Genomic DNA, 25,657 nt, shown 5'->3' with positions numbered 1-25,657 from the left:
TTGTCCCAGCTTTATCTTTTTTTGCCTTTGCCTCACCTATGTTTGAAATGATCACTAGAAAGCCACTTTATTAACCTTTTTCTGATAAAGTCTCTTGTTATAAAAGTTCAATAATATAATCCTATACACTCAGAAGTCCAATTCACTTCTGTTGGTCTAACAATGTTCATAAACTGATAAACTAAAAGAAACAACATTTATATTCTCTAAGCAAATACATTAGGATATATTGTTTTAAGAGACGAATGTCACTTTGTCCCTAGTCAGGTATAACTCAACTAAATTTCAAAAATGAAAGGATTCAATTTGTTGCTTAATGTTACAACACAATAGCAATTCAGTCATACATATTAGAAATTGGAAACTTAAAAATACAAGCAACTTTTAATGTACATAATTCAGGGATGGGCTTCAAAAAATTTAGCAACTGGTTCTCTGGCCGGTTGCTGGGTGGGCATGGCCATAGTGGGCATGGCCTAATTGGCCTCCTGCACCATGGTGGGGGGGCATTTCCCCCCTCCCTGGGCTCCGGAGTCCCTCCGGGGGCCTTCTGGAGCCTCTGGGAGGCCTCTTTTTCTCCTCTCCAAGTCTCCACATGGGCCCTGCACTTACCTAGGATCCAAAACGGGCTGTGTGGAGACTCCTGGGAGGGGCAGGAGGGGCAGGACAACTGGTCATTGCAACTACCAATTTGCCAAACCAGATGTAAAATTAACATCTGGTTCACCCGAACCAGTACGAACCAGTAGCACCCACTACTTAACTTCTGCTTGTTGTCTTATAAAAAGAGTAAGAATTCTAAATCAACATACCTGATTAAAAAAAAAAAGGATATTTTTATATGGCACAATAGCTATAGCTATATATTTATAGTTATAAATATATATGGCAGTGTAACTCAGGTAAAGTTTTTTGTCATTAGTAACACTAACTGAATGCCAGAAAAAGAAAAAAAATCTTACCTCAAAATTTATATTCATACATGAATTTCCATGTGTATAAGAGTTATGTTGAGTAACATAATTAATGCACTGCACTCCAAGCAATGTTTTTTCTTAACACTGAAAAATAATGATCTCAAACCTATATCGGCTCAATAATTAATGCTTTATTTTATTGTATCTCAGATAGAAACAAGTTCCTGGGGACAGAACAGTTTGCTATATTTATTTCTTTGCACATGATGTGCGTCAGCATATTATCCCAATAGTTCAGAGGAAAGTAGACATTGCATAAAATGTTTACTTAATAGTGCTGGAAAAAACTACTGTAGAAAAGATGTATACTCTATGGTACACAAATTCAAAGGGTTTTACCTTTCCCTAGAATTCCAAACTATTTTACTAAATTTCAAAAGGTCCACAAATCTTTATCTTTTTGGACTATTTGCATTCAGATTCTGTTTCTATACCTCATATTCCTTCTGCTCATTGGCCTGCAACCATCTTGATGTATTTTTCTTCCACTCCTTTATCTTAGGAGCCATGTGGTACAGTGGTTAGAGTTCAGTACTGCAGGCTACTTCTGATTGCCAGCTATCTGCAATTTGGCACTTCAAATCTGACCAGGCTCAAGGTCGACTCAGCCTTCCATCCTTCCGAGGTGGGTAAAATGAGGACTCAAATTGTTGGTGGCAATATGCTGACTCTGTAAAACTGCTTAGAGAGGGCTGTAAAGCACTGTAAAGCGGTATATAAGCAGGGATGGGATCCGACTGGTATAACTACCGGTTCTGTTGCTCTGTGGCTCATGCACATGTGCGAGTCACACGAGTTGCGCGCGTACAATTTGTGACCTGCTAAGCTGCCCGGACAGCTGAGCAGCGCTCCATGCAAGTGTGCAGCTGTTTTGAAAAGCCCTTTTTCCCTACTTTTTCAACTGCAGCTGTATCGCGCAAAGCAGCTGCGATTGAAAAAGCAGGAAATAAAGGTCAGGTAAGAGCCTGGGCAGGCAGGTGGGCCAAAACAGCAGCAGACATAGAACCGGTTCTACAGCTGCTGCTCTTCAGAACTACCGGTTCTACAGAGGTGGACAGAACGGGTAGAATCTCACCCCTGTATATAAGTCTAAGTGCTTTGCTATTGCCTACCATGTACATTTTTAGGCAATTGGCAGGGATCTAATGAGGCTTTCTGCTGATATTTTTTTAAAGTAAGTCTAAACTCATGATGGCAAACCCATGGCACGTGTGCCAGAAGTGGCACACAGAGCCATTTCTCCAGGCATGCGGAGCCATCACCCGTTGCTCTTCCGAGATCCAACGTGCTGGCCACTCGGGACTCTATGTGCGCATATACACCAAAAATCAGAACAGCAATCACCTGGTGCACATGCGCGCTCCAGGAAGATAATCTTCTTTCCAACACGTGCTTGTGCATTGCCACTTGGTCTGGTTTCTGGTGCGCATGCGGATGCAGCCCCCTACAGACCTCTTAGGAAAGGGGTGAGGTCAATAGTAGACAGTCTAAGGTTAAAGTTTTTGGGGTTTGGGGAAGAAACCACAAAGTCAGGTAGAGTATTACAGACATTGACCACTGTTGCTGAAGTCGTATTTCCTGCAATCAAGTTTGGTGTGGTTTGCCTTGAGTTTGTATCTATTGTTTGCTCTTGTGTTGTTATGGTTGAAGCTGAAGTATTCATTAACAAGTAGGACATTGCAATATATAATTTTATGTACTATACTTAGATTGGACCAAAGGCGGCATAGTTTTAGGCTTTCTAGGTCTAGAATTTCAAGTCTGGTGGCATAAGGTATTCTGCAACGAGTAGAGGAGTGGAGAACTCTTCTTGTGAAATATTTCTGGACTTTCTCAACTGGAGTGAGGATGCGCTGTGGGCTGGAGCCGTACAACAACCCCACTCAGGCGGAGAGGGAAGGAAGCCCCAGCCTGCCTATCCTGCCCCTCAGCTCTGCCCCTCTTCGGGCTGTTGCACTGCCTCTTCCTGGCGGGATGCTGGAGGGGGAGCTGCTTGCATGGCTTACCGGTGTGGAGCAGTTGACCACCCAGCCAGCAAATGCTCACTGGAGGAACGCTGGGGTAAGAGGTGCGCTGGCTGGGAAGCAGTCATGCTCCCTTGGACAGAAGCGGTGTGTGTGTGTTTCTGCTGGCCTGTTCTCAGTGGCGGGCTGGAGAGGGGTGCTTCATCCCAGCCAGAGTTGGGGCAAAGCTCTCCCACCTTCTGGCTCCACAACCCAAACCCCAGGAACACTGACACCCCTTCTCTTCGAGGCCAGGAAGGGGCTCCAGCTTTCCAGTGGAGGGAGGCAGCATTCCCCACCCAACTTTCCTTCCCTGTCCAGGGCTGTAGAACTGGGTTGGTAGGGATGTCCCACCATCCCAACGGGGGTGGCAGAGAGGTGCAAGGACTCCCAAAATGCCAGGTGGATCCAGCACATAAGCATTGGCCAGCTGGTCTGCACATGCGCACCAGAAACCGGAAGACCAAGCACATTGGAAACCAGAAGATCATGTGTTTTTTTGGTTTCTGGCACGCGGAGCATGCACGCTCCTGCCCACGTTCCATTTTGGCACACGGTGCCAAAAAGGTTAGCCATCACTCATCTAAACTAATCAGTTCTATTTTAATTTTCAGTAACACTCCCGACCTAATGGAAATGAAAATGGTGGCTGGCCCATAACATTAATGAAAGCATTATAGTTGCTTGCTAAAGTCTGCAGTTGTCATTCTTCCCTGAAAATATTTGTATATGTGTGTACACATGCATGCATGCAATAGAAGGAAAGTATCCTGTATACATATTACTATGCTCTAATCCAAAATATCCTTTTCTTCATCAACTATATTCAGTATAATGCAACCTTGTGGAAAAGCTTTGCTATAAATATGGAATTGGGATATAGAGCAATTAGTGCCCAAGTAGCTACTCTAAATCTTAGTTGACAAATGCCATATCTATATACTGAAGATTATCTGGACTCCATTAAGATTAGTTAACAGTATCAAATATCAACCAGTTACTTTCATAGAAAGAGCTTCAGCCATTTTCTTGATCATGTTACAGTAGTTATACAATATTACAATATCATCATAGAAATAAATAAAAATTAAAAAGAGGTAGTAGTAAGGAAACCAGTTGTTAGTGTCTGGGGATAAACCCCCTAGCAGAGTGTGCAGCAGCAGTCAAGCCAGGCAGCCAAATGAGAGTGAGGCTGGGCCCTAGAGTATACACACACTTGAGGCAAATACACTGTTTGTGGTTTAAATAGGTATTTAATTCATGCAGAGATTAAGGATAGTCATTCAGTCCATATATCAGTATCCAGTATATCTATCCAGTTATCAAGTCTCTTTAAACAGTAAATACAATCTCTTTATCTGCTTGTAATCTTCTTCTTAAGATACCTTTCTCTCAAGTACAATGCTGAATCCTCAGCTCACCAAATAAACAGTCCTTGTGTTCAGTTGAATTTGGTATCTGGCACAGTAGCCTCCAAGGTAAGCAGATAGACCTTCCAGCACACAGCAGACCAGGAACAGTAACCAGGTGCATCCAGAAGACGGACTCAGACAGTTGCATCCAGAAGCCGGAGCTATTACGTTTCCCCTCCTACCTTTATGGCTGCCTGCAACCGCACCCACAATGACATTGCAGTTTATGTGCTTAAAGCTACATAGCACTTAATCCTAGGTTCATATATTTATTCACCCAAACCAGTTGGAGTATCCATATACCCAACACCAGTCTGTAGAACTGCCAAGCCACAGGAAGTTTTATCATGAATATCTTTTATATATGCAAATGTTCTATCCCCACATGTCCCGTACCAGCTTACTTCAGGGCCCCCGCAGCCAGCCCATCCATGCCACAACTGCCTTGCCTCATGGCCACGACACCGGCATATTGCTTGGCCTTCATTGCAGCTGTGAGCAAGCAGAAGTGGGCCAGTGGCAATATGGGCTCCTGCTGGACATGGTTGTTGGTGCTGCTGTAGTGAGGCAGTTGTTGGGGCATGGATGGCTTGGCTGTGGGGCCCTGAGGTACACCAGTGGAGGGTGTGCGGGCATCTCTACCCCCTGCCTCATGGTGGTGGCACTGGCGCACTGTATGGCCTCCTGCCCTGTTGCGGTCACGGGCAAGGAGAAGAAGCGGACCTCCCATACATGGACGAAAAAAATAAAAGACACATCCTCTGAAAATAAGTTGTAGTGCTTATTTTGGAGCCTAACAAAATATAAGACTTGGTCTTATTTTGGGGGAAATATGATAGATTGTGATAATTCAGTGGGTTTTTATATTTGAGTGATTGATGGTAAAAGAGAAGTTTTTCTCTTCCAGTTCTGTGAATGAAGAAATCCTCTTCTGTCACATCAATTACATCTTTCACAACAATCTGAATATATTTCAGTATCCAGCCAAAGCCAGATATACTACTTTTAAAATTCTGAATACACTGTGTAATTATAAAAATAACAATTAAAATCCTATTTAAAAAATATAAAACCAATGCTAAAGTACATTACCTGATTTAAACTAGTATGAATATTCATATCACAATAATTTCAAGACATAAGACAATAATTTCTAGTCTTTTCAATCTGTTCAGATGTTTTATTCAAGCTTTGGAGGTTCCCAAAGTACAAAGTCCCGTCCCCCTCAACTCCCCAATATCTATGACTGATGACACAACACTATTGAATTATCCAAGGACAAAGTCTGCAAAGAATATAATCTGAGGTCATCATTATGTATGAGCAAATAAGCTACATATGCTATGTATCCTAAAAACTCATATTAAAAAAAAGTTCAGTGGACTGATCTCACTGAATTAACTTCAGGTAAGTGTATCCCACACGTTAAGTTTGATTTCCTGGTGAGTGCATGAATATATCTGTAATTTTCTTGGTAGCAATATGGAAATGGTTTGCCATGTCTTGCAGGATTTTATTTTATTTTACTTTGTTTTATTTTATTTTAGCATGTAGCCCTACTTTTCTATAATACCAAGAAGGTACACAGTTTTTAAAAAGATGTTTTTTGTAACTAACTCAAATGAACACAATTTGAGCTGACAGATAGTCTGAATGTAGAGTCTTATTTCATGATGAAACAAGAAAAATTCATTCTGTGTCTTTTACTAGAGCTGTGTATGTACCCAGCAAGGTATTTTGTCTGTGTGTGAACAACATGAGGAAGTTCTTGAATCAGCTGTAGTTCTTGAAGTAATCTGTAAGGCACCCTTCTGCATTCACAGTGGTGTAATCTGCTGAAGAATCTACCATTTTAAGTCTAAAAATGTGTTTGATATAAGGCTGTGGCATATGCTGTTTAAGTTCAACCAATCACTCACTCAGCCCATGCAACCTCATGCTAATAAAGTGAGGAGAGATATGTATGAAGCATCACTGAGCCCCTGGTGGAATGGTAGAGCATCAAACAGATAAATAAAAATATTTGGCAAAATTTCCATACAAGGGGGAATCACAGCTTTCAGCTCCACCTACTTCATTCAGTGCTTAAGTGCATACTGCAACTGCAATTATCAAATCGTTGGTGGATTGCAGATTATCCAATACTCTTTATCTACAACATATTTATTGAAATTAGGTATAGCAAAAGCCCACATTTTGTGTTAAGAAAAAATGGTATATTTGACAAGAAAATGGTTTACACACACACACACATATTTCCATTAATAATTAAAAGACAGCAAAGATCACAAATTACTTGGAACTATTCTGTTCACATCTTTACATATTTTAGCCTTCCCAAAGTTGGTATTCTTTAGATACAATATGCTACTTTCATGTTCCAGATATCTAGAGCTCATGGGGTTGGGAAAAGTTGTTTTATAATCTGCATATGAATAAAAGTATGCCTTAAAAACAACATTGGAAGTCCTTCTGAACAATGCTGTAGACAGCAACAAATTCTGGGTATTTTAATAGCTTTATAACTGAATTTTTTTTCTCAATATTAAACTTAGACCTAGTTCACATAATCATGCTTATCCCATGAAAGTGTTCTATCTATGTCAAGTGTAACATGCTAGCTTCCTAAAACAAATGCACTGACCAACTCCTAAAGAGCATACCTCCCTGAGTTTCGCGTTTCGCCTTTCTCCTTAAGACAGTAACCCACCGGTGTGTCTTTCCAGCGAGTTACATTTCTTTGGAATAGACCAACTCCATCCCATACTCTCTAATTTATGGGAAATTAAATCAATCTATCTTGAAATTTAATCAACGTAAAAAAAAAAAAGTTTAGGCGACCACAACGCAGTAACTACTTGCTACACCGAACCAATTAAGCTCCATTTATGGCGACCACAATTCCCAATACACTCATGTATATTCCTCGGCGCATTGTATGCTGGGAAATGTGGTTTCCGATGAAATCCTGAAGTACTAGTCGCACTGCGCATCTGCAAGGTTTCGTGGTACTATTTCCCTACAGAAGCTGTTCTGTGATTTGCGGGAAATAGGGTGTCCTAGCAACTAAACTAGCCAGCAGCTACCGACGATTCCAATGACCCTGTATAAAGAAACGGCCGCCGAGGAACGAAAGAGTCAAGCCGCTGCTTGGAGCTTGGGAAAGGAAAAGAAGCGGCCTTTCGAATTGCTATCGCCGCTGTTTAGCGCCTTGTTCCAAGGCTTCAATTTTGACAGAAGCTCGGGAACTTCTGTCCCTAGTTCCCCTTGGTCGTGCTCCCCAACTGTCCCCTTGGAGCTGCCCCCATGATTTTAGAATAGTACCCTGGTAAAAAGTGAGGAGGTGAGGTCCGTTTGCAATCCACGCCTGACCTGCTGAAGGATGCTTGAATCTATTCGAGTCACTGGTGAGTAACAATGCCGCACGGCCTTTGTTTCATCATCTGTCGGATCTTTTTTTATATATATAAATTTTTTATTGGTTTTTAAAACAAACATAAACAAACAAAACATAAAAACATCAGGCCATCTTCCATATATGTACATACAGTGTGCCGGTTGGTTTACAAATTGTTTTGTGCTTCCATTTGGTAGTCTTCAATTACAATTACATTGTATATACTCTCATATTTTCAATCCAATATTAAATACATTGGTATCATTATTAATCATTTGACTATACTTTTATTCATTCATGCTTTGGAAAATAATCATATTTTACTAAATTTGTTTTGCGACAATTCATATTATCATCCCAAATCTATCCTAAACACATTTTGTAGATATAGTAAGAAAAGAATACATCTTTATATATTTAGTATTTTCTAAAAGTTTACATATTTTGTTCCTATACTTTATTGTTATGTCTCACCTGGACAAACAAAGTAATAAGTCCAAATTTCCAGCTGAAACACAAATAAGCAGGCAAGTTTGGTAATTGCAGGGTTAACTTCCTTAATCCTGAAACATTCTTGGCAGTCTCACGCCAGCTATCTGTCAAGTCCAATAAAGAAACATAAATCACAAACCAACGCCACACAGGAAAATATGCAGAAGCTTCTCATAAATCAACAAGTTGTTCCAAACAAGGAATCAGAGCTAAGACGCCCACTTTTATTCCCTGTGGGGCGTAGTCAGTCTCTCATCTCAGTCTCTGATTTGTCCTTTTCTTTTTACGTTGCATTTCACGCTTCTGCCTGCGTCTTTGCCTTGCATCAAACCAGCATTCCTCAGCTTGATCCTCAGCCAAGGACTCTGGCACGCTCTCCTGATCATCTGCTGACACCTGAGGCACAACCGGGGAGGAAGGTCCTGGGGAGGAAAGCAATTCCAAATTCTCTAGCAAAGCAGGCTCAAAACTCAGAGCCAAATCCTCCTCTTCCTCCTGGCTCAAGTCTGTGTCCTCCAGCAAAGCAGGCTCAAAACTCAAGGCCAAATCCTCCTCTTCCTCATTGCTCAAGTCTGTGTCTTCTAACAGAGCAGGCCCAAACCTCCGAGTCACAACACTATCCCTCACTGCAGGGCCCTTCCTCCGAGTCTGACGATCCGGGTGCGGTTTCAATGGAAACCGTTCATGGAATCTCCAGATAAAGTCTGGGGCATGAACCGTGGAAGCATCCACCCAGGAAAGAGCCTCTGATCCATCCTCTAGCCTCTCAACTGAGTATTGAAATCGTCCTTTCAGCCAGCGAGAATCCCGAATACTGACCACCATATCAGCAGCGGGATCATCGCTGGGTACAGATGGAGAAACCGTACCAGCGGGAGAACGGAGAGCACATGATGGGGCGTCGGGAACCAGAAGGGAATGGTGGAAGACAGGATAATGCTCATGGAGCGTGGTAGGGCGAGCCGATAAGCAATGGGATTGATGACCTCCTTGATAGGGAAGGGACCGATGAAGCGATGGTCCAACTTTTTCATCGGACGATCGACCCGTAGATGCTTCGTGGATAACCACACCCTGTCTCCCACAGCCAGTGGAGGTGTCGCCCGACGTGAATGATCCGCGAACCTTTTGTAGTCCGCCTTAGCCCGTTCCAATTGCTGTGAAATCAATTGGTGAACCGAATGCAGTTCCGATAAAAAGTCTCGTGTCTGTGGAACTGGGGAATCCAAGATCGATAATGGGAAAAACCTTGGATGGTAACCCACATTTGCGTAAAAAGGTGTCATGTGAGTGGAGGTGTGCTGGGAGTTGTTGAAGGCAAACTCCGCCAGTGGGTGATAAGTCGCCCAATCGTTCTGTCGGTGGTTAACAAAACATCGTAAGTATTGCGCAAGGATGCCAATCACCTTCTCCGTCCCACCATCAGTCTCTGGATGGTGCGCCGGTGCCAAGCACACCTGCACTCGTAACACGGTCATTAGGCTCTTCCAGAATTGAGTGGTAAACTGGACACCACGATCCGAAACTAACCTGTCTGGCAGACCATGTAGACGGAACACATGCTGCAAAAATAACTAGGCAGTAGTACGAGCCAATGGTAACTTCTGACAGGGAATAAAGTGGACCATCTTGGTTAACATGTCAACTACTGCAAGCACTGTCGTATATCCCGACGAAGAGGGCAAATGTATTAAGAAGTCCATGGAAATTGCCCCCCATGGTCTGTCCAGAGTCGGCAGTAGTTGAAGGAGACCAGGAGGTGCACCCGACGCGGCTTTCGCTTGCTGGCATGGTACACAGGACGCGACGTAGGCATAGACATCGTGCTGGACTCGAGGCCACCAAAAGGTCCGTGTGACCAGATGAAGGGTCTTAAAAAATCCAAAATGGCTGGCAGCAGGGTTGTCATGACATTGAGTCATGATGAGGGCTCTAAGTGTCCTGGTGGGCACATACATTCGGCCCCGATGTCGTAGTAAGCCCTCCTCCAGAGTCCATGGTGAGTTAGGTCCAATTTCCCCCATTCTCTGCTGTGACCGTCTAAGTGCTGCACCTCTCGTATCCGAGTCCGCAAATCCACCGGTTCCTGGATAACGGTCAAAGATTCCGGTGGCAGCACCGTACGTGGAGGAAGAGGGTCCTAGGGACAAAGGTACTCAGGTTTACGAGACAGGGCATCTGCTCTCCGATTTTGACCACTGGGGATATAAGTCACAAAAAAGTTGAACTGAGCAAAGAACAACAACCACCGAATCTGTCGCTGGTTCAACTTCCTCGCAGTGGACAAGTGCTCCAAATTACGATGATCCGTCCGAACCTCCACCTTGTGCCGGGCCCCCTCAAGATGATGTCACCAGGTCTCAAACGCAGCCTTGATAGCCAACAACTCTTTTTCCCAGATAGTATACTTGCACTCGGAAGGAGTGAGTTTCCGAGAATAGTAAGCGCAGGGAAAAAGAGGGGCACCATCTGCTGGGGCTTGCAACAACACAGCCCCAATAGCCACGTTGGACGCATCCGTCTCCACCACAAACGGATGATGTGGATCAGGATGCCTCAGGATAGGTTCTGCGACGAAGGCCGCCTTGAGAGCCTCAAAGGCCTGTTGCGGGGCCCCCCACTGGAACGGGACCTTCTTTCTAAGGAGCTGAATGATGGGATCCGTCAGCTTGGCAAAACCCGGGATGAAGGTCCGATAATAATTAGTGAACCCCAAGAAACGTGGAACGTCTTTCACTTGACGAGGGGGTTCCCAATTACACAAAGCCTCCACTTTACGCAGGTCCATGGCAATGCCTTCGGGAGAGATGATGTGCCCCAAGAACTCTATGGAAGTCTGGAAAAAGAGGCATTTCTCCAGCTTCGCATAGAGTTTATGCTCCCGAAGACGTTGCAATACCTGATGAACTTGTTGAATATGGTTGTCCCTGGACCTAGAATAAATCCAAATGTCATCCAGGTACACCACCACGAACCGATCGAGCATGTCCCGGAACATGTCATTCATCAGGTGGTGGAAGACCGCAGGGGCATTGGTCAACCCGAATGGCATCACGGTGTATTCAAAATGGCCGTATCGGGTGCCAAACGCCGTCTTCCACTTGTCCCCCTCTCGCATCCGCACCAGGTTGTAGGCCCCTCAAAGATCGAGCTTGGTGAAGACAGTAGCCTCCCATAACCGCTCCATCAACTCCAGAATGAGCGGCAAGGGGTAACTATTCTGCACCGTAATGGCATTCAACCGGTGGTAGTCACAACACAAACGCAAGTCCCCCGTCTTCTTTTTAACGAAAAGAACGGGAGCAGAAAGAGGGGATGACGATGGCCGAATAAACCCCCGGGCCAAATTCTTTTCCAAGAAATCATGAAGGGCAGCCAATTCGGGCTCAGACATAGAATACAGACGACCCTTGGGTAGTGGGGCATCGGGCAGAAGGTCCACAGGACAGTCATAGGGTCGATGCAGGGGTAACCGATCCACCTCCTTCTCGCTAAAAACATCGGCGAAATTGGATAATTCAGGAGGTACAGAAACGGCGGGGGCGGTGATGTCCTGGCCAGCACAGGTGTGTCATAAATGGTCCATGCACTGGAGACTTGGGAACGAAATGGCATTCTGCCCCCAAGCCACCAGAGGATCGTGTAACTGTAGCCAGGCCATACCAAGGACCAAGGGGAGATGGAGGTCTGCAGTGATGTAAAAACTAATCGCCTCCTCATGGTCCCCAATAACCAGGCGCAACGGCTGGGTAGCAAAACGAATGGACCCAGCACGAAGCTCCCGACCATCAATCGTTTCCACCTTGATTAAAGGTTCCACCGCAACCAAGGGGACGTCAAAATGAGTTGCAAAAGCCTGGTCCATAAAACTGGTCGTAGCCCCCGAGTCCACCAACGCATCCCCTCCGACCTGGACTGCAAAAACACCCTAATGTCTAAAAGTAAATGTCGAGGGGGTCCAGAGTTCACCTCCGCTACTTTGGGTGGTTGGTTGATACGTGCCCGACCTAGGGTTTCCCCAAGGCCAGGCCTGCCCCATTTCCCGACTGATCTGGTTTAAATTCGGGCACTGGCTTGCGTGTTCCCCATCATTTAACAGGACAGGAATTCACAAAATGTCCAGGCCCCCCACAATACAGACATAAGCCTCCCTGGAGTCCTCCGTGTGCGTTCTTGGGCTGACAAACGAGGTCGGATCGCACCCAACTCCATCGGCTCCTCGACCCTGGCCATGGCACTGTGGGAGACCTGGGGCACTGGTTGTACAGGACGTTGCGGCCTTGAGGTGGATGGCTGCTCCAGAACGGGGCGTCGAGTCCTGTGCTGTTGAAGCCGGGCATCAATACGCAAGCATTGCACCACCAGAGCGTCGAGGGTTGGGGCCGGCTCCACGTGAACCAACTCGTCCTGTATGTCCTCCGACAAACCATCTTGAAATGCGTCCATTAAAGCCGCATCATTCCATGCAGAGTCCAAACATAGCAGTGGAAACTCTGAAATGAACTCCTGCAAGGGGCGTTTCCCCTGGCGAAGTTCCTTCATGCGTTTGGCTGCTGTCTGAGCCCGTATGGGGTCCTCATACATTAGTCTCAGGTGGCGCCAAAACCCCTGATAGTCCGTTAACAACAGACTGTCCTGCACCAACAAAGGAGTGGCCTACCTGGCAGCCAAGCCCGACAGAAGACTGATTACAAACCCCACCCGAGCCCAGTCATCAGGAAAATCCTCCGGCCTCAAAGCCATAAACAATTGGCACTGTGCCATGAAAGCCGGGAACATTTCAGGCTGCCCAGAGAACTTATCCGGCACAGCTACCGGGCATTTCCTACAGGGAGGGGCAGGAGGAGCAGCTCGAGTCTGCAGCAGAGTAATTTGATTAATCAGCTGAGTAACTTGCTGCTGCAGAACATGGTTATCATTTTGCAGCTGATTAATCTGTTGCTGCTGCTGTTACTGCTGCTGTTGTTGATCCATCTTAATCAAAAGATGGTTTTTGTTTGGGTTCGGGACAAAAATGTTATGTCTCACCTGGACAAACGAAGTAATAAGTCCAAATTTCCAGCTGAAACACAAATAAGCAGGCGAGTCTGGTAATTGCAGGGTTATCTTCCTTAATCCTGAAACATTCTTGGCAGTCTCATGCCAGCTATCTGCCAAGTCTGATAAAGAAACATAAATCACAAACCAACGCCACATAGGAAAATATGCAGAAGCTTCTTCTCATAAATCAACAAGTTGTCCCGAACAAGGAATCAGAGCTAAGACGCCCACTTTTATTCCCTGTGGGGCGTTGTCAGTCTCTCATCTCAGTCTCTGATTTGTCCTTTTCTTTTTACGTTGCATTTCACGCTTCTGCCTGCGTCTTTGCCTTGCATCAAACCAGCATTCCTCAGGTTGATCCTCAGCCAAGGACTCCGGCACGCTCTCCTGATTATCTGCTGACACCTGAGGCACAACCAGGGAGGAAGGTCCTGGGGAGGAAGGCAATTCCAAATTCTCTAGCAAAGCAGGCTCAAACCTCAGAGCCAAATCCTCTTCTTCCTCATTGCTCAATTCTGTGTCTTCTAACAGAGCAGGCTCAAACCTCCGAGTCACAACACTTTATTGTCTAACCATTGATAGAATAGATCCCAAACTTTATAAAATTGTTTATCATCCTGTTCTCTAATTTCAAATGTCAATCTGCTCATTTCAGCACATTCCAATATTTTCTTAATAATTTCCTCCTGTGATGGTATTTTCTCATTTTTCCAGCTTTTAGCAAATACAATCTTAGCTGCTGTTAATACATTTACAATCAGGTATTTCAAATCTTTACTATATATTTCAGGTCAAAATTCCCAATAAAAATATCTCAGGTTTCAAGTCTATATGCTTTTTTGTCATTTTTTCCAACCACGTGTGGATTTTAGTCCAGTATTTTTTAGCATCCGCACAAGTCCATCACATATGGTAATATGAGCCTGGTATCTGATGACATTTCCAACATTTTTCGGATTTATTCTTCAACATTCTTGCTATTCTTGTTGAGGGGAAAATGCCACCTGTAAAACATACAAATTTTCTTTATATGCTGTTGACATTGTCATTTTATAATTTTGAGACCACAATTTTTGCCATTTTTCTAGATCAATCCCATATCCAAAATTCTTCCCCCAAGCAATCATAGTTTAACTTGTTTTTCTTCTAGTTTAATTTCTAATAAATATCCATACAATTTTTTAATCACCTTTTCATCAGTACCTGTAAAAATCTTAGCTAAACCAGTCAGTTTATCATATAAACCTGTTTTAAAATCTTTATCATACCTTGAATGTATTTGCGTATATGAAAACCAATTCATCTTTATACCTTGTTCCTCTAGCTTTTGTATAGATTTAAGTTCACCCTTTTCATTCAATATTTCACCATATTTAACTGTTTTTTTCCTTTTTATATATTATAGGATAAGAAAATGCTTCAATAGTCGATAGCCAGACTGGAATTTTCAAATAACATTGTCTTTTAATCTTCTCCCAGTTTAACTACAGAGACTCCCATATATAATGTCTTCTAAAGTACCCCTGTGTTTTAGTTCCTTTATACCATAGAAAAGCATGCCACCCCAACAACAGATCATGTCCTTCTAATGTCAACAATCTAGTATTTCTTAATGTTATCCATTCCTTAACCCACATCAAATTTGTAGCTTGGTAATACAACTCCTAATTAGGCAAACCTAATCCTCCTCTTATTCTAGCATCTTGCAAAAGTTTTAGCTTTATTCTCGCTTTCTTACATGCCATATAAATTTCAACACAATTTTATTTAAATCTTCAAAATAGTCTTTTCCAAGCCTAATTGGAATTGTTTGAAACAAATATAAAATTCTGGGTAATATATTCATCTTGATTTTTGATATTCTCCCTATTAATCGCAGTTGTAAATTTTCCCATTTTGCCAAATCTAGCGCTCTCTGCTGTTTAAGTTTGATATATATATATATTTAGTGTACTGCATCTTGCTGTCAAGTATATCCCCAAGTACTTGATTCATGACCTGAATTTTCAGTAGGTCTGCCAGTTCTTCCTTTTGTCTTGATAGCATATTCTTTGTCAAGATCTTTGTCTTATCTTTATTTATTTTCAAACCAGCCACCTTTCCATATGTTTCTATCTTTTCTGTCAATTTTGATGCTGTTTCTAATGGGTCTTCTAGATTAAAAACCAGATCATCTGCAAGCATGCTTGCAACTTAAATTCTTCCTTTTTAATTTTCATCCCTTTTATATTCTTTTCATCTCTAATATTTCTGTTTAGCACTTCCAAAGTTAACACAAACAACAGAGGTGACAGTGGGCACCCTTCTCTTGTTCTTTTTCTTATATCAGTAGAGTCTGTCAGTTCTCCCTCTATCATTACCTTTGCCGTTTGCTTATGATATATAGCTTCTATTGCTTGAATAAATTTTCTAGCAAAGCCCATCTGTTCCAGCAGTAACAACATGAATCGCCAATTCACTTTATCAAATGCCTTCTGTGCATCTAGAAATATCAAAGGCATTTGTTTTCAGGATGTGCCTCATAATATTCCAAAGTGTCCAAAATTACTCTCATATTGTCTTTAATTTGTCTCTTTGGCAGAAATCCATTTTGATCAGAATGAATAAAATTATTTAAGTATTTTTAAAGTCTTTCTGCCAATATTGAAGCAAAAATTTTATAATCTGCGTTTAGTAGGGAGATAGGTCTATAGTTCTTGATTTGTAATGGATCAGCCTCCTCTTTTGGAACAAGTGTAATATAAGCTTCTGACCATGATTTGGGTATCCTCTTCTTTAACATAACTTCATTCATAACTTCTAGCAATGGAAGATTCAACAATTGTTGTAATGTTTTGTAAAATTCTGCTGGAAGTCCATCTGGGCCTGGTGCCTTTCCATTATTTTGCTTCTTGAGTGTTTCAGTTAACTCCATCATCGTTATATTGCTTTCTAACATTGTTTCAATCACTTTAGGTATCTGGGGTAACTTAGCATTCTGTAGGTACTGTTTGACTCTTTCCTCATCAATATTCTCTTGTGTGTATAGTTTCCCATAATAGTCTTGAATGATTTCCTTCCTCTCTTTACTACCATAGCAAACTTGGCCTTGGTCATCTATTAATTGCAATATTTTCCTTGATTCTTTCTCCTTTCTCAATTTATATGCTAACCATCTATCTGGTTTATTTGCATCTTCAAAGAGTTCTGTTTCGCACCTCTGATTTTCTGTGCTAGTTCTTTTTCTATTAGACCCATTTTATGTTTAATTATATCCATTTTTAACTTAGTGTCCTTTTTCTGTGGCATTTTCTGTAGCTCTTTTTCAAGTCTTTTGTACTCATCCTCTAATGCCTTAGAGGCTCATCTTTTCATGGTATTTCTTTTCCTTGTATAGTCTATTATCAAGCCTCTGGCATATACCTTCATTGTATCTCATATGTTCTGCATTGATGTATTTTTTTGGTTTCTCTAAAGAAGAAAGCCGGTTCTTTCTCCATCCACTGTGTAAAGTCTTTTTCCTTTAATATAGTATTATTTAACGTCCATCTAGATCTTCTTCTTTGTCCTTTCCATTTAATTGTCATTGGATTGTGATCTGCCCAAGTACTTGTTTCAATATTTATTTCTTGAATATTAGCTAACAATTCTGCTGACATCCATATCATATCTATTCTAGACCATGATAAATGTCTATTTGAATAGAAGGTGTATTGTTTAGTCTTAGCATTTCTTTCTCTCTGTGTATCTTTTAAGTTTATTTCATCTACCATATTAAAAAAAGATTTAGGGAGGATCGTTCTGTTTTGCTTTATTGTTTTCTGTGCTGTATAGTCCATTTTTTTTGTCTACAATTCCATTAAAATCTCCCACTATAACTATATTAGCATAGTCCGAATCAATTATTTTGATATGTAATTTTTTATAAAATTCTTCTTGTTTATCATTTGGGGCATAGATTGCAATCAGGAGTGTTTTCGTATTATTATCTATTATTTCCACCATTAGTATTCTTCCGTCGTCATCAGTATAAATCCATTTCGCTGGAATAGTCTCTTTAATATATAAAACCACTCCTCTTTTCTTGCATTGTGTCAAGGAGGTAAATATTTTCCCTAGTTTTGGTTGTATCAAGAATTGTTCATATTGCTTTTTAATATGTACTTCTTGTAGGCAGATTATATCAAATTTTAATTTTTCTAATTTATGGAAAGTTTTCCTTCTTTTAATGGCTGAATTAAGTCCACTTATATTAATTGTAATCAATTTTTTCTCTTCCATGGTAAAATTTTATAATTAGGATTGGCAGCTCTCGTGGATCTTGGTTTACGTTGACCTTTGGCTTCCTCCTTTCCACCTACTGCACCTTCCTCTTTTTCATTCGTCATTTGGCAGTCCTCTTGGAATTCAATTAGTGAAATTTATTTTTCTGCCTCTTCCTCTTTCCCTCTGAAAAATTCTGTATAAAATGATTCAGCTTTCTCAATTGAATCAATTCTGTATCTCTGTTCTTGCCATGTGAACATTAAACCTTCTGGAATCAGCCATTTATAATTCACCTCTTTTGTAAGTAGAATTTTTGTCAGAAATCGGTATCCTCTTCTCATCTCTCTCACTCTTCTGGGTACTTGTTTCAAAACCACGATCTCCTTACCTTTATATTTCAATGTTTTCTCTCTTGCCACTTGCAATATTTGCGTTTTAATGGCTTTCTTTGTAAATCTGATGTGAACTTCTCTTGGTAGGCTATTTCTCATTGCGTATCTTGTGAAGACTCGGATAAACCTCATCTGTTCCATCCATCATCTTCTCTTCCGTTATTTCCAAAGCTTCAGCCAATATTTCTACCATTATCTCAGCTAGATTTTGTCCTTTTTCTTTCTCTATGTTTTGGAATCTGAGATAAAATTCTGATCCATCCATCTCCCATCTCAACATACCACTTTTATTTTGTTCAAGCACAGTTAATCTGGTATCAATGTCTCCAATCTTCTTATCTCTTTGTTTATCTTCAATTTTTAGTAGTCTCTCATCATACTTCATCATCATTTGTTGGATGTTCTCGACTTTTTCATCGGTTTTCCCTGTTCTTTGTTCAATGTTCTCTGTTCTTTGTTTGATGTTTTCTATTCTCTTTTCAATATTATTCTGATCTTGTTTGAATGTTTTGAATTCCTTGCATAATCATCTGCAGGATCACTTTTTCTTTTTCTTGTTCTTTCTTTTGCCTTAACGTTGTCTGTATTAAACGTTGTCCTCCAGATGGTGGAAAGGAGGAAGTAGAAGTTGAAGAATTGGTAGCTGTTAATTTCCTACTCATTTCAAACAATTCAAAATCTTCAGGTTCTTCTAAACCTTAATCCGATTATAAAGTAACCAATTACGATTCCAAATAAAAATAGTAGGAAAAAAGAAGCCAAATAGTAATAATAATAAAAAAAGGAAAAAAGAATTTCTTCAGGTTCTTGAATATCTTAATCCAGGGGTGGACAAACTACGGCCCACGGGCCGCATCCGGCCCGTTGGTCTGTCCAATCCGGCCCGCCCCTGAAAAAAAAAAACTGGGTGTGGCGTATTGCCCTGCGCCGCATGGCCCCCAAAGCTGCAAAACAGTGCGGAGCGCTCTCGGGGTAGGAAAGAAAAGAAGAACTTTGCAAAGGCCTCGGCTGGGAGTTAAAAATCACCTTCGAGTGCGACCTCTCTGAAGGTGAGTCCCTGCCGATCCCCCTTTTTTTTCCGGGGCTTCCAGGCTTAAACTTTGCAAAGGCAAAGTTTGCAGGCGGGAGCGTCTTCCCGCCGAGGAGCGGGAAGGGTTCCGCCTGGCGGGCGGGTGGGCTGCTTGGAGTGGGCTGCTTGGAGCCACCTAAAGCTAGGCCGCTGCTGGTGGAGCCTTGCCCTGCCTTGGTGTTCCGTTTCCCGGCTCGGCGGTCCTGCTCTGGTGGCACTTTAAAAGCCCTCCTCCTCGCGTATGTGCCCGATGAGTCGCTCACCATGACGGCAGCTCCTAGCACCCGACCAACTTCCCAGCAACTTGCGGCGTCCTTTTTCCTCGTGGGCGCTCGTGCCTGGCCCCGAGCCACGCGGCAGAGGGGAAACCCGGAGCACCGTCAGGTCGCCTCCTCCAAGCAGCCCGCCCGCCCTCCGGGCGGAACCCTTCCCGCTCCTCGGCGGGAAGACGCTCCCACCTGCAAACTTTGCCTGTGCAAAGTTTAAGCCTGGAAGCCCTGGAAACCCGAGCAACTTCCCGGCAACTTTCGGCTTCCTTTCAACTCACAGGTACTCGTGCCTGGCCCTGAGCCGCACGGCAGAGGGAAGCCTGGAGTGCTGCCGGGTTGCCTCCTCCAACCAGCCCGCCCACCCGCCAGGCGGAACCCTTCCCGCTCCTCGGCAGGAAGATGCTCCCGCCTGCAAACTTTGCCTGTGCAAAGTTTAAGCCTGGAAGCCCCGGAAACCCGAGCAACTTCCCAGCAACTTGCGGCTTCCTTTTTCCTCGTGGGCACTCGCGCCTGGCCCCGAGCTGCGTGGCAGAGGGGAAGCCTGGTGGGCAGGCGGGCTGCTTGGAGGAGGCGTCCCGGCGGCTCTCCGGGTTTCCCCTCCGCCGGGGCTCAGGGCCAGGCGTGAGCTTCTGCGAGTTGAAAGGAAGCCAAAAGTTGCCAGGAAGTTGCTCGGCTTTCGGGGCTTCAGGCTTAAACTTTGCACAGGCAAAGTTTGCAGGTGGGAGCGTCTTCCTGCTGAGGAGCGGGAAGGGTTCCGCCTGGCGGGTGGGCGGGTTGCTTGGAGGAGGTGACCCGGCAGTGCTCCGGGCTTCCCCTCTGCCGTGCGGCTCGGGGCCAGGTGCGAGTGCCCAAGAGGAAAAAGCAAGCCACAAGTTGCTGGGAAGTTGCTCGGGTGCTGGGAGCCGCCGTCGTGGTGAGCGGCTCGTCGGGCGCGTATGCGAGGAGGAGGGCTTTTAAAGTGCCGCCTGAGCAGGACCGCCGAGCCGGGAAACGGGGCACCAAGGCAGGGCAAAGCTCCACCAGAAGCGGCCTAGCTTTAGGTGGGCTTGGATGCCCCTGAGCGCGGTTTGCTGTTTGTTGTCTCCTGGGACTCGCGTTTGAAAGCGTGGAAAGTAGTAGCAGGTGCAGCCGCTACTACTATATTATATTATATTATATTATACTATACTATACTATACTATACTATACTATACTATACTATACTATACTATACTATACTATATTATATATTTATATTTTATATTTTATATTTTATATATATATATGTGTGTGTTTTCTGAGGTTCTCGTGGGTATTTGTATGTGGATCTTTGGTTGTTCGGGTTTTCTCCGCGTAAGATTCAAGTATCTAGGCAACGTTTGATGAAGTCTCATTCATCATCTTCAGGCTTCTGTCTTCGGCTCTTGCTTCTCAGAGTGATGTGAGATTGCAGCTGCTTCTTCCTTTTAACTGCTAGTGGGGTGGGACTTGATTGGGTGGGGGCTTGGCTGTGTTCTGATTGGGTGGGGGTGTGTTCTCATTGGTAGGAGTTTGGCTGTGTTCTGATTGGTTGGGGGTTGGCCGTGTTCTGATTGGTTGGAGGCATGTTCTGTTCAGGTGGGGGCTTGGTTGTGCTCAGGTTAGTCCTAGTTGCTGGGGGATTTGAGTTGGTGAGCTGTGATCTTGCTGTTTGGCTTCGAGTTCGTGGTCGTGCTGCATCTTCATAGTGGGTGTCGGTTTGCTTCATGTATGGCTCGGAGGGGTTTGAAGTGGGTGGTGATGCAGCTGCAGTGCAGCTTCTGGTCCATGGTCGTGTCTCATCTTCTGAGTGGGTGTGAGTCTGTTTTCTACATGGGAGTGTGGTGGTGGCATCTTGTGTGGCTCTCATGGGTGTGGGTCTGGTGTCCTTCTTCATGTTAGGTACTCGCCTGTTCATGAGGGCGGGTTTCCAAATGGCTGGAAGGCGGGAGGTGTCATCTCGTTTGTTCATGCTGTGTGGGCGTTTTCTATCTCTATGGCTTCTCTGATTATTCTGCTGTTGAAGTGTTCGGTTTTGGCGATAGTTCTGGTATTTTTAAAGTCAATTTCATGTCCTGTGGCTTTGAGGTGTTGGACCAGGGAAGAGGTCGTTTCTTCTTTTTTGATTGAGTTCTTATGTTCTTCAATGCGTGCACTTATTCTTCTGTTAGTTTGTCCAATGTATGTGGTAGGGCAGGCAGTGCAGGGAATTTCCGTATACTCCTTGGTTTTCTAATCTCGATTTTGTCTTTGGGGTTTCTTAGGATGGTGGATATTTTTCTGTTAGTGCAGAATGCTGTTTTAATGTTGTGTTTTTGGAGGATCTTGCTGATTTTGTCTGTAGTGCCTTTTATATATGGGAGGAGGGCTTTTCCGTTTTCTTGTTCTCTGTCTTGGATTTTGGTTGGGGTTTCTTTTTGGATTAGGTGGGTAATCTTCTTTCTTTGGAATCCATTGGCTGTAAGTACGTTGGAGAGAGTGTGTAGTTCGGTTTTTTGGTGTTGTTCATCGGCTAAGCATTTTGTTCTGGAGATGAGTGTCTTGGCTACGGAATTGATCTGTGCTGGGTGGTGGTGTGAGAGTGCATGTAGATAGCGGTTTGTATGTGTTTTCTTCTGGTAGATGGTGTGTCCTAGGGAGCCATTGGATCTTTTGTATACCAAGACATCTAGGAAGGGAAATTGATTGTTGGCTTCTGTTTCCATGGTGAATTGTATTTTGGGGTGTAGGCTGTTGCGGTGTGTGAGGAAGTTGTTCAGTTTTTCTTTCCCGTGTGGCCAGATTATGAAGGTGTCATCTATGTATCTGAGCCAGAGTTTGGGTTTGTGGTCGTATTTTTCTAGAGCTTATGTTTCAAAGTGTTCCATGTAGAGGTTTGCGATGACAGGTGAGAGGGTGATCCCATGGGTGCTCCTTCTATTTGTTTGTATTTTTGTCCATTGTAGGTGAAGTATGTATTGGATAGGCAGTGGTTGGTCAGATCTAGGATGTGCTTGCGGGGTTGTAGTTGTTTTGGATGGCTGTCAGGGCTTCTTTTATTGGCACTTGGGTGAAGAGGGATATGACATCGAAGCTTACTAGTAGGTCGCTGGGTTGTAAGTTTTGTTTCTTTATGATCTCGATGAACTGGAATGAGTTTCTTACGTGTGAGTTGATGGATTCTGCATAGGGTTGTAGTTGTTTGGCGAGAAATTTGGCCAGGTTTTGTAGAGGTGAGCCTATGGAGCTGACTATTGGTCTGAGTGGGGTTCCTTCTTTGTGTATCTTGGGGAGACCATAAAGCTTAGGGCATCTGGATGATTTCTCTCTGGGTATGATTCTTTGCTGGATTTCTTCACTGATGGGCGAGGCTTTTATTTTGGATTTGGTAGTTCTTTCTAGGTAGGTGGTGGGGTCTGTCTTTAGGGGTTTGTATGTGGGGTCTTGGAGTAGGTTGGTTAACTTGGTTTGGTAGTCAGATGTGTTCATAACCACTGTCGTGCTGCCCTTGTCTGCTGGTAGGATTATTATGCTGGTGTCTTCTTTCAGGTTAAGTAGTGCAGTTTGTTCTTCTTTGGATAAGTTGCTTTTGGGTGGTTTGCTAGTGCAGAGGATGTTGGTGATTTCGAGTCTGATTTTGTTAGCATCGTCAGGGTTGGTTTTGGTCAGGCTGGTTTCAACTCCGCATATGATGGTTTCTGTGGGGATGTGTTTGGGAGCGACAGCAAAGTTGAATCCTTTTGAAAGGACCTTGGTTTCAGCTTCAGTGAGGATCTTGTCTGAGATGTTGTGCACTGTTTGTTTCATGTGTGGCTGCGGGGGGGAGGAGTTGGTTTCTGGCGTTGTTGTAGTTTCCTGAGTTTGTTGGTGTGTGTGTCTGTCTTGAGGGTGGTCTGTGTTTCGCTCTCCAGACAGCGAGTTGTTTGGATTTGTCCCAAAGTAGGGGGTGAATCTTGTTGCTGAGTCTGAGGTGGAGTGTGAGGAGATCTTTGTTGATTTGGTCTAGGAGAAACCTTTTTGTGTGAAGTTCATTTCTAATTAGGGCCAATTCTGTTCTTTTTAGGATGCGTTTGGTGGCTGCTGTGTTGGTGTGGAATTTCAATTGGAAGCTTGTGGGAATTAAATTTTGATCTCGGCAGTTGCATAGGAATGCAAGGTCACATAAAATGGAAGCTCTTTGGACTTCAAGTTTTTCATAAGTCCTGGTCAGATGGTGGGTTTCCTCCCCGTAGAGGTGCAATATTTGTTTTCTGAGGTTCTCGCGGGTATTTGTATGTTGATCTTTGGTTGTTCGGGTTTTCTCCCACGTAAGATTCAAAGTATCTAGGCAACGTTTCGATGAAGTCTCATTCATCATCTTCAGGCTTCTGTCTTCGGCTCTTGCTTCTCAGAGTGATGTGAGATTGCAGCTGCTTCTTCCTTTTAACTGCTAGTGGGGGTGGGACTTGATTGGGTGGGGGGTTGGCCGTGTTCTGATTGGTTGGAGGCGTGTTCTGTTCAGGTGGGGGCTTGGTTGTGCTCAGGTTAGTCCTAGTTGCTGGGGATTTGAGTTGGTGAGCTGTGATCTTGCTGTTTGGCTTCGAGTTCGTGGTCGTGCTGCATCTTCATAGTGGGTGTCGGTTTGCTTCATGTATGGCTCGATGAGACACAACCATGGACCAGAAGCTGCACTGCAGCTGCATCACCACCCACTTCAAACCCCTCCGAGCCATACATGAAGCAAACCGATACCCACTATGAAGATGCAGCACGACCATGAACTCGAAGCCAAACAGCAAGATCATAGCTCACCAACTCAAATCCCCCAGCAACTAGGACTAACCTGAGCACAACCAAGCCCCCACCTGAACAGAACACGCCTCCAACCAATCAGAACATGGCCAACCCCCCAACCAATTCGAACACAGCCAAACCCCCTACCAATGAGAACACACCCCCACCCAATCAGAACACAGCCAAGCCCCCACCCAATCAAGTCCCACCCCCACTAGCAGTTAAAAGGAAGAAGCAGCTGCCATCTCACATCACTCTGAGAAGCAAGAGCCGAAGACAGAAGCCTGAAGATGATGAATGAGACTTCATCGAAACGTTGCCTAGATACTTCGAATCTTACGCGGGAGAAAACCCAAACAACCAAAGATCCATATATATATATATCGGGATATATATATATATATATATATATATATATATATATATATATATATATATATATATATAAAATGACTCCCTTCAAAATTCAAACGAACAAAACAGAAAACAGAAAGATGGTTCCATAACGAGTCGTTTGCGTCCACATTGCTGTAAACGAGCTTCAATTCGTAAGCACTGAACTATCAATGCATCCAAAGTTAAAGCCCGCTCTGCATGGACCAGCTCATCTTTGATGGCATCAGACAAGCCTTCCTGGAATGCAGCCATATGAGCCGGTTCGTTCCAGTTAGAGTCCATACACAGCAAACGAAATTCTGCAACGTATTCCTGCAGGGAACGTTTCCCCTGATTAATGTCCCGTAACCGTCTGTCCACAGTTTGTATCTTAATTGGGTTCTCAAACATCACTCTCATTTGTTGGAGAAAACCCTGGAAATTGTTCAACAATGGGCTATCTTGAACTAACAAGGGAGTAGCCCAATTAGCAGCCTGCCCGGTTAATAAACTGATCATAAATCCTACTTTAGACCGGTCGGTTGGGAAGTCTTCAGGCCTCAGAGAGATAAACAATTGGCATTGACCCATAAATGCCGGGAACCTGTCCATTTGCCCAGAAAATTTCTCCGGCATGGATACTGGGCTTTTCCTCACAGGAGTGGCAGGGGGAACAGCAGCAGGGCTTGGTAAGCTGGAAACATAATTCAGCAATTGTGTTACCTGATTCTGAAGCGTCACATTGCTTTGCAGTAGCTGATTAATTTGTTGTTGTTGCTGCTCTATTTAACGCTGCAGTTGATTTGAATCCATCTTGCTTAAAAGATGGTTTGTTTGTGGCCAGGAACAATAATGTTATGACTCCCCTTCAAAATTCAAACGAACAAAACAGAAAGCAGCCGTTTCACAATTAAATCAAACGGAAAGAAGTCTTATGAGATAACGGCTGGCAGAAACCACAGCATAAATCTTTACTCTGTCTGGCAAACCAGTCCTGGCAATAAATCTCCAGTCTCAGAGCTTCTTGGTGTAACGTCCTCACTCCAATAGTCACTTTGTTCCTAGCAAAATGTACCAGCCCAGCTGTGTCCTTTTATACTCATTGAGGCAACGTGCTAATTTACTAACTCGCTCTCCTCATTCGCTCCAGCTGATTTTGCCTTCTCAACTGTCTTCTGTTTTTTACATTTAACCACAAATTTTCCAAGTTCTCATCTCCACTAGAAGACTCTCTCAA

General features: G+C 43.6%; 1 protein-coding gene across 2 annotated transcripts in view; it reads left to right on the top strand.

Moving 5' to 3' along the window:
• Positions 1 to 7,374: 7,374 nt before the first annotated feature.
• The window catches only part of MATCAP2 (microtubule associated tyrosine carboxypeptidase 2), a 91,072-nt gene continuing 72,789 nt past the window's right edge, over positions 7,375 to 25,657 (top strand). The window contains exon 1 of one of the 2 annotated variants that reach the window (XM_026702246.2): positions 7,375 to 7,799. In XM_026702246.2, the coding sequence (XP_026558031.1) occupies positions 7,775 to 7,799 (25 nt within the window). In that variant the 5' untranslated portion in view covers positions 7,375 to 7,774. The remainder of the gene's footprint in view (positions 7,800 to 25,657) is intronic. The other variant, XM_087917600.1, reaches the window with a different exon arrangement.

The sequence above is a fragment of the Pseudonaja textilis genome, chromosome Z (assembly GCF_049901715.1).
Source record: "Pseudonaja textilis isolate UNSWEBS1 chromosome Z, rPseTex1.2, whole genome shotgun sequence".
NCBI lineage: Eukaryota > Metazoa > Chordata > Lepidosauria > Squamata > Elapidae > Pseudonaja > Pseudonaja textilis.
Note: the sequence above shows the minus strand (reverse complement) of the source record. Positions and strands in the feature narration are given on the sequence as shown.